Source organism: Peromyscus californicus, unplaced genomic scaffold (assembly GCF_007827085.1).
Source record: "Peromyscus californicus insignis strain IS unplaced genomic scaffold, ASM782708v3 Scaffold_6__1_contigs__length_162567912, whole genome shotgun sequence".
NCBI lineage: Eukaryota > Metazoa > Chordata > Mammalia > Rodentia > Cricetidae > Peromyscus > Peromyscus californicus.
In genome coordinates, this window is record NW_026294584.1 from 28,274,675 (window position 1) to 28,290,138 (window position 15,464).

General features: G+C 36.5%; 1 protein-coding gene across 1 annotated transcript; it reads right to left on the reverse strand.

The window, feature by feature from the left end:
• Nucleotides 1-14,490: 14,490 nt before the first annotated feature.
• On the reverse strand, nt 14,491-15,177 carry LOC128098728 (RNA-binding protein 10-like). Its single transcript, XM_052720117.1, has one exon. The coding sequence runs from the start codon at nt 15,175-15,177 to the stop codon at nt 14,491-14,493; it is 687 nt and encodes a 228-aa protein (XP_052576077.1).
• Between the last annotated feature and the right edge of the window lie 287 nt (nt 15,178-15,464).

Genomic DNA, 15,464 nt, shown 5'->3' on the forward strand with positions numbered 1-15,464 from the left:
CTTGAGCGTTAAGACAAAAGCTTTCTTAGATGGAACTAATTTCCTTTTAAATCAGGCTTGCCCCTTTTGCCACATGGAAACAACTGCTCAGCCTCTAGAACTGTGATAAATTTCTGTTATTTATAAATGATGCTAATTTACTCTAGTAGCTCAAAGATTAAATTTGACTTTGTTGCCTTTACAATGTAACATAGATCATTTGGAAAGAACTTTCTCCAAGAGTATTTACTAGTTGTCTGCGTGTCAATTATAATTACAAATCACTTTCATATTTGCTATGGCTAAAGCAAACTAAAAATTAAGTGTGACAAGGATGATCACTGAATATTCTTACACTTTTTGATATAGATAATAGAAGATAATCATGCAAGTCTCCATTTGAAGTTGGGACTATATATATATATATATATATATATATATATATATATATATATATATATAAAACATAGTTGATGACCTGTTGATAGTTAGAACACATTATGCTATTTCTCTAAGTGTTATTTTTCCACTTCTCTCTACTGAGCATCTTGTATTCTGGGCACTGCAGGCAGAAAACAACAAAACAACAATGGAAATGGAAATCCTACCCCTTCAATAATAAATTAGGGTTTTTTTTTAAGGAACAACTAACCCAGTTGATTGATAGTCTGCACCTCATCTCTAATGATCTATTCAATGTTAGACAATGTGTCTGCAGATTGGTACAGAGCACTGAGAATGTTTTGAGACTTATAGCTTGCCATATAATTCACAGGGAGGTAGACCACATAGAGAGCTGCAATCAGAAATTATTCTTGAGAAGATTAATATTATATACTATTAGGTTTTGAAATAATGCACTTATTTTTATTTTAATGTGAAATATTTAGAAACCTATCTGTATAATTGAAAATTATTTTTCCTCAGATAATGAATTTTACTTTGCTTTTCCTCTACCCTCCAGGTCACCTATTTCTTTCTTACAATCCCCACTAAGTATTCAGTTGCCCCTCACAGTACATTAGTGAAATAGCATGAACTTTACTACAGATTTTTAAGAGTCCTTTCTAAGAAATCTATTATTTTTCCATAAAGGGGAATATTTTGATCTAAAAAGTAAGACTTCTCTTTGAAATCTCAATAACAGCCCTGCATCATATACTGCTAAGACACAAATACCACTGCAAAATCCTGTGAAATCTGAAGAGTTATAGGATATACATGTTTAACCTTTAAAGCTTGTAATAAGGGCATTCCTGCAATCATAATTGCCCCTCTCTACAAAACTAGAGGGAAAAACATACCTTTCTATGCTTTTAGTAACATCAACCTTAGTTACCCCCACCGCCTACATTCTCTAATTTGATTCATAACTATCTCAAGAAGGAAGCAAAGAAAACGTATTTTATTTTTGTGTGTATATGATTTACGTGTAACGTGTATACATGCATGTGTCTATATGTGCAGCTTGGTGAGTGGGAATGTGGGCATGTATATCTCAGAGTGCTTGATGAGATCAGAGGTCAACCTCAAGTACCAGTTCTGACCAGCCACTTCATTTGAAAGGGAGTGATTTTGTTGTTGACTGCTGTGTAGCCTGGATTGGCTGGCCCACTAACACTGGGGATTCTCCTGTTTCTACCTCTAATATCACCATAGGAGCGCTGAGATTGCAGATGCACACAAGTACATCTGGCTTTTACATGGGTTCTAAGTATTTGGAGTCAGGTCCTCAGGTTTGCACAGCATACATTTTCTCACTGAGCATTCTCCACAGCCCTACATAACTTTGTCTTAAGAGTGACTCCATAATTCCATCATGTCCTCCATTCCATTTTTATTATGTCTGTTATGAAAAGAAGTCCAGAATTCACATGCAAATTACTCCTCAGACTATTTTTTTTTGTATATAGAAATGCATGCTCTATTTTCTTCTAAATGGGACAAAATCAAATTAGAATGGCAGCCATCTTTTACAGATTGCTCTTGGTGATCCCCAGCAGATCCCTAGAGATATTCTAAATCCTTTACCTTATTGCTCTCACCAGATCTGTCCCTTCATCCTTGTAAAATGCTTAGTGTTGAAAGCCATGGTATAATTCTTTATCCTAGTCTTCTTAATTCCTGATGTCCATTTCTTATAATTTAGTCATGACAGAATGTTTTCAAATCTTTCTCCTCACCAATTTCTCCTGTGAAACTTGATAATTTCAATTCCATGTACACTAAAAATTTAAAATTGACTTGTGAGATTATTTTCCTCATCTTATATATAATGATTTCCCCCCTCCATTTTCCTCAGTCATATGGTCTAATGCATCCTATGTCCTTTTGTTTGTTTGTTTTGTTTTTATGTATAAGCATGTTTGGCTGTATTTGTGTTCGGGCACAACAAGCATGCCTGGTGTCTGCAAACGCAAGAAGAGAATATTAGATTTCCTGGAACTGGAGTTATACTGTTGGGAGCCCCCTTGTTGGTTCTTGGAATCAAGCCTAAGTACTTTGTAAGGAAAATACAAAGCCACCTATCCAGCCCCTTTAGGTATTTTTATATGCGAGATTTACAATCTACCCTTATTTTTTAATTATTCCTGTCTTTGGAATTTAACCAGAATTATCTTCTCCTAGTACTTTCGATTGCAACCATCCTTTTATTTAACTCATTAAATTCCAATGCTTTGAACTTACTAGCTTTCCTCATCATTGTGTTACAACTTCTTTTCTTACTCAGAATCAGATCACAAGGTGATCACTATAGCTTCTTAGAATATCCATATAATTTTTGTGTTCTTTCTCTTTTTTTGGAAAAACTTGAAGGCTAATTAAATGAAACTTCATACTTATGTATCAGAATACAGCATACAGACAAAAAAATACAAGCTAAGTGACTATTGAGATTCCAACACAACACAAAGTTCAAATGAACTCTAAGTGCATCTCAATAGTCTCATGACATGTTCATAGCTAGTTTTCTTTCCCTTCTGTTCAAATATCTTACATTCCTTTATTTAGACATTCTATCTTTCCTCTGTTCCCAGATGAGGTTCTTCCAGTGGGTAGCTTTTGCTATAACTATTTATCTTGCCTTATTTGTTTTGTACTACAAAATGTATTTCAAAGGCCTATCCAGTAATTCTATTTGTTAAATTTGTTTTGTCCGCCATAATATATTGAACTTCATCCTTCACTTATTGCCCTACACATTGACCATCATTTCCTCTCACTTTTTTTCTTCCCATCTGTCACGTTTCAAACACACTTTGTACTTCTTGGTTAAGGTGTTTGTACCTCTCTGCCAAACTCATGCATTAAGATTGGATTTTCTGTGTGGTGATATCAGTGGATAGGGCGTTTGGGAGGTGATGAGGTCATGAAGGTGAAGCCTTTGGGAAACTGGTTGGTGGTTAAGAGAACTTGTTTGTCCTTTTCTACCATATTAAGACCAAGGAACTGTTATCACTTATGAATCAGAACTCTTAATGAGATACGAAATCTACTGCCATCTTGACTGTGGACTCAAATAACACTCAAGGACTCTCATCTTATTCACGGACATTTTTCCTTTCATTGTTCTTCTGTAGAGAAAACTTTTAGACAAAGTTGGGTATGCTCACCCATCCTCAATCCTCCTTTCTAAGATGTATGTAAGCATTCTAATTAGTGTTTCTATCCCATTACTTCTACTGAATTTATTCTTATCAGAGTCTGTCATGAGTGTATTAATAAATTCAGTGGACAACAATCAGTTTCCTGATTTTCTTCTGTCTGCATTATTTGAAATCCATGATTCCAGTTTTATTTTTTAAATATATTTTTGCAGTACATTTCATGGATTTTTGCCTAATTTAATGATTTTTTTCATTTTATTTTTCTAACAGTACTTTACCTCTTCTTCTTAAATTCCAGAACTGTCCCCGTCTTAAGCTTGGCATTCATGCTCTTCGGTTTGACCACTCACGCTAATGCATTCTGTTTATTGATTTAGCTTTAAATTCAGGACATAATTTCAGTCCCAATCCCTCTCTCAACTACTATGACCACACTTATCCTCAGTATCTTTGCTTACCTGTCTAACGGATATCCAAATCTCAACTACCTAAAATTATACTTGTTACTTTAATTCCTTTCCAGAATTTTGCTTACTAGACATTCAATTTTCTCAGACCAAAGGTAAAGTCAACTTAGATTCTAAAATTGTATTTTTAGATCTTCCATACAACCTATTAAGTAATTCTGTGAACTCTATCTTTAAAATGCATACTGTATTTATAGCTTAATAATTTCTAGTATTTCCAGGAAAATGCTAACAAACAAAAATTTTCGCTTAAAATTTAAACTCCAGCCTGGTGACGCATGCAGTTCTGATTTACAAGTATGCATTCATTCTCTTAATTGTGAAATCATGCAAAATAGCCAAATTGCTGCCACTTAAACTGCAGTGCTACTATCATTCAGATGGAAAACACCTCCCAAGGGCTCTATATTTGAACATTTGGTCCCCACTTGATGGTATTCTCTTGGAAAACGATGGAACTTTGGGAGCATTACCAGTTTGGTAAAGTAAAACTTAATCCAGAAATTTTTTTTTTTTAATTTTGCAATACAACTCAGTTCTACATATCAGCCACGGATTCCTTGTTCTCCCCCCTCCCGCCCCCCTCCCCTTCCCCCCAGCCTACCCCCCATTCCCACCTCCTCCAGGGCAAAGCCTCCCCCGAGGACTGAGATCAACCTGGTAGACTCAGTCCAGGTAGGTCCAGTCCCCTCCTCCCAGGCCGAGCCTAAATCCACAACTTAAAATTTGCAGTGAGTTCAATTTATTGTCTATGGCATGTAATGAAATAAGTAATGAAATTCTTGGTAACCTGGACCCTGTCATTAAAACTTTACAATAAATATGTTGGTAAGGGCTTACCTACTAAGAAAACTTGTGGCAATTTAGTGTCTGAGTTCATGAAAGCAATTCTGTCACAGAATTAAATGCATAATTCCAATGTTCTTCTAGGATGAGTCTGTTTACTTCTGGCCAAGTTTGTTGTTAAGGAAACAATTATACAGGACCATCATGTCCAGATGGTGTGACAAAATCTACTTATAGTATATTCTTTGTTATCTAGCCTGAAAGTAAATAATCAATTACCTCATAAATAAATTTCTGTTTCAGTCAATTGCCCGCCAATCCACTTTCACAAAGTATGAAGCCATTTCTAAGAATATTGAGTTCAGCTGAAAAATCTCAGCTTGAACAAATAACTTTTACAGGGAGAATTCTAGATATACTTGTGGGACAGACACTTTGAAAATGCATCTCCAAGAATAAGTACTGCTCAATGTGTAATCAATAGAAATGGTCATAAAAACTCCATTTCTACCTCAAAATTGAATTTATTTGTCCCATTTAGGCCAAGAATATTTCTTTTGTCTATAAGCCAAGCTGAGCTTAAGTATAATTATCTGTTTCGATAACTTCACAATCTCCCTTGTTTCTGAAAGCTGTAAATGGCAGTTCTCTCTTCTCAAGGCGGAATCTCTAAAGTCAGCATGTAATGCAATCTTCACAGAATTCTTTGACCCCTTGTTAAAACACAGCTAGAGAAACCAGGGGGATAAAAAGAAAAATAAATATCAATGATACCGTATGCTTTCTGACTTGAGAAATCTGAACTTGTTTTTTCATATTTATTATTTTCTACTCCCTGAAACAAATATCCATTGAGAGTTTTGTATCATACCAAAAAAGTTAACAAATTTTTCGAAAGTTTTATGATACATCTGTCCTTTATAGTTCATTACCAAGCAAGATGAAAATTAAATTATATTTTATTTAATTAAAGACATCTTTGAATACTCTGTTTTGGCTTAGCCAAAGTAATAACAAAGTAATTGACTGTAGGATAGTCTTTGTCTTCTGTATTCATCAGTGTTCTCTAGAATCACAGAATTTCTGAAATGAACTTCTGTTTGTCTCTCTGTTATTTTCTCTCTCTCCATATATGTGTGTGTGTGTGTGTGTGTGTGTGTGTGTGTATGTGTTGTGTAAATAATCATATATGTGTATAAATAAATCATACATGTGTATTTATAATAAATATGAATATATAAATATAATAGATCCTATATACACGTGTGTGTGTGTGTGTGTGTGTGTGTGTGTGTGTGTGTGTGTGTGTGTGTGTGTGTTTAATTTGAATGACTTGCAGGCTGAAGTCCAGTGAATGGAAAGTCCAAAAATCTAGTAGCTGCTCAGTCCCACAAGGCTGGATGTCTCAGCTGGTCTTCTGTATATGCCAGAATCCTGAAGAGGTAGACTCCAATACCAGTGAAGGAATGGATGTGCTAGCAAGGTGAGAGTAAGCAGGCAAAGAAAAAAAACTTCCTTTTTCTATGTCCTTATATAGACTTCCAGCAGAAAGTGCAGGCCAGAATAAAGATGGGTCTTCCTGCCTCCAGATCTAGACCAAAGGTATGTATCTTCCTACCTTAAAAGTCTATACTAGAAGTGGATTCGCGTAAGTTTCTGGATTGCCCTCCATTTCTGGATTGTAGTTCATTCCATACATACTCAAGTTGACAATAAAAAATAGCCATCACACCCTCCCTCATTTTGCATGTTAACTAATAAATATTTGTAGTCTAGAAATGTAGGAAAACAACATAGATATTTGAACCACCGCTGAAAACACATGGAGCTTTACTGTGAGCTACTTAACATGTCTGTAGGTAGAACTGCCTATTGGATGGGATCTAATTTCTACTAATAATTTTAAAAGTGCAAGTACAATAACTTGTGTTGTCTGGTAATTTGAACAATCTTCATGTTATTTAAAGCCACTATGGATGTAAAGGATAACCAAAGAGTAAATATAACTTTATTATGATTGAAAAATCATTATTTCTTCTACAGTTGCAAAATTATAGATGCTGTTAAATACTGCTTTGTGCTGTGCTTACATTAACACTTAAATGAAATGCTAAATCTCAATAGAGATTTATGGAAATGAAAAATGTCAGTAATTCCCAAATCGGGAGCATGTATTTCCTTGAGTTCTTGCCTGAACCTCAGGTAAAGAACTGACGATTTATAAGGTTTGACACATCAATAGGAAGATGTCACAGCTGAGAAAGAGTTTTATTTCAGGAGTACAGTCAACGATGTTTATTTGGGAACAGCTGAATGAACAGTCCCACTCAGGATGGATGCCCCAGTTAACAGAGCCAAGGAGAGGAATCAAAGCCTTTGCCACTAAGGAGTTTGCAATGAAGTAGTGATGCACCACACCCTGACACTGTCTAATATTATCCATTGATATGAGTTCATACTTGGGGTAAGAAGGAAGATGTCTAAAGTGTGTGGAAAGTGTGAGCCTGAAGAAGAGAGGGGGTGGTTTTCACTGTCCTGTTAGTGGCACAGTTTTAATATGACAGCATGGATGCAGACAGTTGTTAAGGTCTGCTTGTGGTTGTAGATACTCTCAAGAGCTCTCCTGATACTTAGTTCTATCACCAGTTTTCAAAATATAAGTATTCTTTAAAAGGTAATTTTTGATCATTTTATCTGGTTGTCATTTGTTTTCTTGAAACATGGACAGGATTACTCCCCATATATCCAATTAGAAATATAAGACATTTAATTCATATTTGTATAATTCTTTCAATTGGAGTGTGTATGTGTGTGTGTGTGTGTGTGTGTGTGTGTGTGTGTGTGTGTGTGTGTGAGCATGTGCTTAGCTAGGTCTAGGAAAGACCTTAGCAACATGCGATGCTGGCTCAGCCTTTTCTACCAACTGAGTAAGACAATTCCAGCTACCTAACTTGGATTTATGTTGACAAAACTGAATTCACTGCCACATAACATCAGCTGCACAACCCTTTCTCCTCTCCACCCCCAGATGACTATTATCATGAAAAAGTTTAACACAATTTTCCAAAGATGTCTAATTTATAATCAGGATGTAGCTCAGCCAAAGCCTTGAGGAATGTGGTTCAGTGATTTAGTGTGACAGAAATGGATGAGAAACAGCTGCAGAACAGTGAAATTCTGTAATAAAAAAATGTAACTTATTACTGGTACTGAATCTAGAATCATCAGTAAACATTCATCAGGAACCTACTACATGCTGCCTTGGTGTCTGCCATTACAGATTTGGTCACAAAACCAGACACACACAGTAATGCCAGGCAGTGACCCTGAAGAGGGAGTTCAAGATAAAAGCTCCTCAACATAATTCAAAGGTTTAGTCTGAATGTTAAACCAGAGAGGGGGAAGTAAATCAGTTGCTCCCACAAATAATCATGAGATTATAACAAACAGAGGAGGTCAGTCCGGCAAGGGCAGCTGATGTGGAGAAACTGGAGAGGTGGTGCTGCAGACTCTGTGTTCTTCATTCTTTATCACTCACACAGTGGACATCTTCTTCTGGGTATTGCTCTTTTAACTGATGCTAAAATGAATGGCCAATTCTGAAGCTTGTAGGCCTGTGACCTTGATGACATTTATTTGCATGTGATCACCTGGCTGCTTTTGTTCTCCTAGTTAAAAAGAAATTTGTTTTGCTGTGGGAACATCAGCCTGTAAGGCCAACAAAGGCAATGAAAGGCTATCTAATTCTTGACTTGATTAGGAGATGCATTAAAACTACAAAAATGATCTAAGCTTATAATTACTTCATTCAACTCTGAGACAAGTATAAGTGCATCCAGGTTCTATAGTGCCTTAAGTACATGAGGAAATAGCCATTCATCTCTCCCATCCTTACACTGTGTATCACAATTCACAGCTATAAATACAGTTTTCAATGTGGAAGCAAGAGTCATGTTCCCACTGTCTAAGGAATTACTGCTGAAGCCAGACATCTTTCAAAAAGTGGCCAGGCAGCACTGACATTATCAAGGTGACTAACTCACAAAATGTATGAACAGTCATGTATCTCTTGACATCAACATGTGTTTCAATCCCAAGAATAGAATGTATAAATATAAAGCTGAAATGTTGATTTAAATAATCCATAACAATTCAGGAAATGCCATTTTAAAATCCCTCTAAATGTGAGGAATAAAAAGCGGGTCCACTTTTTTCTTGTGCTATTATAGATGTCTTATTAGCTCCAGCATTTTAAGGGCCAGAATATCCACATGAGGAAGAGGAGCAAGGATCAGATGGAAAACCTGATCCTACAAATAAATTACATTTGATGAGGCAAATAGAGTAAAACATGCTAAAGGTCAACTCTGCCAGCTCACAGTCCCTTGGGTAACCGTGTAACTACAGTTATAAAGTCAGACATAATTGGGATATTTCATCAGAGATCTGAGGTGAAAGGAGTACACTGAAGATATGATACTTGCAGGAGACTGGGAAGACTGTTACTATTCTTTTAAGATTATGTAAATTTGAAATTTTTGTCATTTTATACTCTTTGTAATGATGGTGTTGTGGAAACTGATAACACTTGGGTTCTATACAGGATATGTATGTTAAGACAATGTCAAATCAATGATTCATTAATACTTATATAAAACACCTAAACTGTGTTGGTCAGGACTATAGCTTGTTAACAACATGATTTGAGTCCATGGTAAAAATTTAAATGCCTGGAACTAATAGATTGCTTTTTCTGTAGGCATTTTTTTCTGGGAAATATAATTGCAGAACATCTAACATCTAACAATAGAGGACTCGTGTTTTCCTTGGCAAACTGATGGTTCAAAATTCACACTGAAGCCTTATGAAAATGAAGTTCTCTAATCAGGATACATAACCTAAGTAGAATCAGCCTTATGTTTCCCAAGACAAGTGTATAATGATAGACAGGAACAGCTTTTCTCCAAAGTGACTCTGAAGCTGCTGGTATACTGCATGAAGTAGTCATTTAACCCTTGATGTGATTTAGGAGTATGCAGCATCATGTGAACAATGAACATATTAGCCATGAAATACAAAATGTATTTTAAATACTAACGAAAATATTTTTTTAAAAATCTTGATAATGTGCCACCAGGTTGAATTTTTCAAAAAAAACAAAAACAAAACAAAACAATCCACAAAGAACAGTTTCTAAAAAAGCATCCCTGTGTATCTAAACCACATTGCTGCCTCCGACAGACCCATAAGTTGTACACAGTAGACAAAAGCTGGCAAAAGTGAGCCTTTTAGTGTTGAATTATTGTTTTTGACAATAGTTAACCGTAAAGCACTTATATTGAAATAATATCTACACTTCAAAATAAAATAAGATTATCAGCAAACATTTTTCCTAATTGTCTGGGGGAAAAGATGGCAGAAAATGACAATTTTCCACACAAACAGATCTTCATGAGACAGAGATGAGCATGCTATTATATGACTTAGTGCTGATGAAATCACACTCAACACTTTCATATGAGTTTTCATTAAAATAAATTAATCAAAATTTCCATTGTTCCTCTTATTGAAAGTAGACTTTTCTCATACAACATATCTTACCTATAGTTTCCTCTCCCTCTACTCCTCCCAGTCCTCCTCACTTTTCCCTCCCCTCCAGATCTATTCACTTTCTCTCATTAGAAATAAATGTGCTTCTAAGAGTTAACAATCAAACATGACAAAATAAAATATAATAATTAAGACAAAAACTGTCACATGGAGACTGGACAAGGCAACTCATCAGAGGGAAAGGAGCCCCAAGAGCAGACACAAGAATAAGAGACCCACTCATGCACACATTCAGGAGTCTCCTAAAAATACTAGAGGATGTAGTACAGACCCCTGTTGGCCCTGTACTTGTTGCTTCTTCTCTGTGAGTTAATATGAGCCTTACTCAGTTGATTCAGAAGCCCTTGTTCTCTTGGTGTCCACCATCCCCTCTGGCCTTCATGCCACCTGAACACAGATTAACTTACATATCTACATAAAATCTAGAACCCATAAATGAGAAAATGTGGATAGCATGATGAGTGAGTAGAAAATTTCTTAAAAAAGAAAAATAAATAAATAAACTGTCCTGATTTGCCAAAAAGAAAAAGAAAAAGAAAAGAGGATTAATGGGGCAGAGAGAAAGGGGATTGGCAGGGGAGATGAGGGATATGTTCAAATTAAATTTATATATTAGCATGAATGGGGTGGGTTCAGGGAAGATTAGGGGGGAGCAGGAGGAAAGATGAGAAGGGAGTCTATGGATGGTATATAAAATGAATAAAAAATTTCTTCATACAGAAAAAAAGTTACCAATATAATATAGTAAAAGAAAATGTAGGGTAAATCTTAAATAAAAATACTTAAAGAAGAAATTTACTTTTTAAAATTAAGATATTAATCTTATAAAACAGTAATCAAAATTAATTTTACCTTTTTTTAATAGCTTCAATTATATTGTAGATTTATCTCACTCAAGCAAATGAAACTTTAAAAAAGGGAAAAAATAATCCAAGTAGCCCAGAATACTAAAGTAAATGAAAATGATAAGAATAAAAATGCACTTCTTATATAGTTTATCAGAGAACTGTGCAAGACCTGGAGAAACATAATCATTTTTATAGGCAACAACTTACTTTCTTTTTGAGTGAGTTTGATCTTTATCAGTCTTCTTGTAGCTGTATAAAAATTTGCATTTGATTTTCATTTGGTGAAATGAATAGATTTGAAACATAAGTATGATTTAAAAAAAAGTCACGAGGAGTGAGTATTCATTTAACATAAAGACAGTAGAGAAGCTGATTTACCAGAATCTCGTTTTGTTTGCACCTCTCCCAGATATGTTCCAGATGAGAAATCTTAGCAATTGGAGGGACAGTCAATTGGATTTACTAGGTCTGAAAGAATCCAAACATTGGCATGCTCACGTGGCTTGGCATCATCTGAAATGCAGCAGCTGTCTGAGAAGTCTGGACTGAAATTATCAAGTTGGCAAAATCTGATTTTTGTTGTGATACATTCAAGCCATTTCCTAACACAGGTTCTCCTGGACAGTTTATAGGTCACACCACCATATTCTCAGTAATAATAGTTACTACTCTCCACTCTGCTTTCCTGTTCTTTGAAACAGTGTGCTCTTTTACTGCCAAAGGATTCTTGGAACAGCCATTTAAGGGTGCTTGTAGAAGAGTCTCACTGGGAAGGTATTTTCATCTTATATTTCCTTCCTTAGTTGTAACACAACTTAAATTGGCTTAATAGCTCACCATGGTGCATGTTAAGAGTTTGCAACTCTGAGAACCTATAAAGCTGTTCATATGAACAAGAAGTCTTCAGAAATACAAACATGACATTATTTTACTAGATTATCTATGCTATCTGCTAGGCGAGAAAAAAAATGCACTATTCAGAATTAACTGTCAAATGTCCTATCTAGCATACTATTAAGAAACAGAGGTTTATAGCTTCAAATGAAATGTCAGGCTGGGAACTCAGCTCACTGGAAAAAGAAATTGCTTTGTGTGCACTAGGCCCAGGATTTTTCAATCCTCAGCACTAAAAATAAAAGTAAAATATTGAATGCCTTACACAGTATAACCTAATATATCTTTTACTTGAATGGAAAATATGATGTTTAAAAGGAATTTTCTTTTCACCTAAAATGCAGTGTTTCTCAAAAAAAGTTTTTTATGAACATAGTGATGCATTCCATAGAACTGTAGTTCTCTATGCCTTATCCTTAGACAAAACTGAAAGTTTGGAAATGCCAATAGATAAACATAGAAAAAGTTCCAGCTGAAGTTTGTTTCTCTAACTAATAAGACAAGCAAGGGACAACTTATTGTAAGATAAAATAACACAGGACAATAATCTTGTCACTTAGGCAAAATATTACAGAAGATTAGACTCCCATATTTGCACCAACAAAGACAAGTAAAAAGCCAACCTTCCTGATGGGGTGGTGTTGTGGCAAGTGACAAAAGTTTCAGACTTTTATCTTCTTCAGTGTCATGAAACCCCAACTGAAGGCCAGTAGAGACCATAATAGGGAGTCTGAACTTCCATCATCAAGAGCAATAGAGGGGTGTTCAATTTGCTCCTCAGTATGTGATATAAGCATGGCTGAGTAGACAGGATCTCATCACTGTCTAGAAATACCAAAGCCGTCTCAAACTTGGCTTCAGCATAAGATATGTGAGGAGCAGAAATGAGGCTCTCTTAATCCAAGGAGATTCCAATTAGGATCCCTAACATCCACTCCCACCTAAGAATAACAGCAGGGTGCCTTCCCCCACATCATCAAAGAAATGTCATCCAAAAACCTTCAAAACAAAACCCCAAACCAAGGTGCTTTCATTTTTAAGCTGTATCAACTATTTAAAGAATCATAGTAATATTTTATAAAATAATTTCAGGATCAAATTATATGTATGTTCGTATATAATGTCATAAAATGAGCAAATTGAGAAAAAAAGTCCCATAATTATGTCAATAGACACATACATACAAAAATATAACACTCATATATAATAAAAACTCATCAATGCAATATGTAAATCTTCCATAGAAATCCCTGAAAGTCTTACCTAGACATTAGACTGAATATTACATGCCCAATGCCTTTTTTCTAAGATCAGGAACAGGATAGAGATCCTGGCTTTCACTCATTACAAGTAGCAAGATTTTGGAGATTATATAAACTGAACCATAAATAGTGACAAGAGCAAAGGGTTGCCATCTGTAAAGGAAGAGTTCACAAATGACTCAGTGATACCTATACCAAATTCTAAGGTATTAATGAAATTTCAAAGTATATCAATTAACGAGCTTAGTAAGATCTGAGCGTACAAAGGCAATATAAGTCAACTATATCTTTTCTATACTTGCAACTAATAATTAAGAAACTAAATTTATAATTTTGCATTTTTTTAGGCTTTTTAGATTTTATTACAAAAGGAACATGATTTGAGTCCAATTTCCCAGCAAAAGTCACCAACTCCAAGTCTAATTTGGTGAGAGCTTCTCTGGCTGGGGAGCAGGCTGGTAGACAGAAGAGCCTCCCTCAGACCACTTCACACCTCATCTTCTCTGTCCCTGGATGGACACCCCACACCTGTAGAAACTGCTTTCAAAGTTGTTCACTGGGCCTCATTGAAGCGGGTCACCATTGTCTTGTGCCGTGTCTCTTTGTAGGATTCTGTTGAGGTGACCCCATAAGAACTGCCCTGGGCACCCAGGCCAGAACCTCGAACCCGTGCAATGGGTGTCATAATGCCCTGTTTCTTGCGACCCAGACCACTGCCTTCTTTCCAGCCCATGGCCTGGAGCATACAACTGCCAATGTTGTCACTGCCTAATCCAACCCAAGTGGGCTGTTCAAAGTCAACAGAGGCTGTAGATATGCCACCGTATTTCCTCCCTTTGGGCTCTGGTGGCTCCGGGATTTTTTTTTTTTTTTTTTTTTTTTACTTTAGATTTATTTATTTGTTATGTATACAGCATGTATGACTGCAGTCCAGAAGAGGGCACCAGATCTCATTACAGATGGTTATGAGCCACCACCTGCTGGGTGTGGTTGCTGGGAATTGAACTCAGGACCTCTGGAAGAACAATCAGTGCTCTTAATCTCTGAGCCATCTCTCCAATTCGTTTTCTGACAAGTGTGCTCGCGGATGAATCTCAAGGTTTTGGTTGTGGAGCCCAGAGAGCTGCTGGTGCCGGATGAGTGCCTCCTTGCTGGGAAACTGGTGGCGGCAGAGCAGACAGGCTAGCTTCTGCCAGTCTGTGAGCTTTTCTTCCCACTCAGGACCTCCTCGCTCCTGCTCCTCCTCACTGTCACTCTCCCCGCTGTAGGCTGCCACCAGACCTTGAGGTGGACTTGGGCGGTCATCACTGGCCAACTTTGGGAGATCCATGCTGGTGTGCTGTCTTTTAGCTAGTGCTCCCTTCTTCTCAAGGATGGCATAGCCTGCATTTGCAGTGGCCGATTCCCGCCTTTCATCATCTTGTAGGGCACTAATAGGCTGGAAGCTGTTTTTGAAGTTTTCTTTTTGCTTGTTGAGACTACGGGCCCACCGCTCTATGTCCTTGGTAATCTGTTGGGCTGTCTTCATCTTATGCTTCTCTTTCTTCTCTTTTCCCTCCTTTGATGATGGCCCCGTCTCCTTATGTCCATCAGCAGACTGCTCCAAGGCAGGTATGTAGGTCCGCCGCTCCCCATCCCAGTATAGGTACTGTTGGCTCTGAGCATTGTAGTAATACTGGGAGTTGGGGTCATAGTACAGACCAGTCTGGGGGTAATTTTGCATTTGTAACATAACATGACTTAAGGCACATGAACCCAGATTTGTGAAGCTACAGCAACAACTGAAAATGACTACTGAATGCATTTCAGTCTAACTTAATGTATAGAAACCTGTACATGTTGGGAAAACCAACATTGCTGAAATACCAAATTGTCTGAAAATAAATTTAGTTTGAGCCTAGTCAAACCTTTATGAAAATGTGCAGTATTAGATATAGTCAAAATCACCAGAAAAATGAAGATTCTAGAGCAGTTGCACTATGTGAAAAACAATGATTCTAGAGGAGTTAC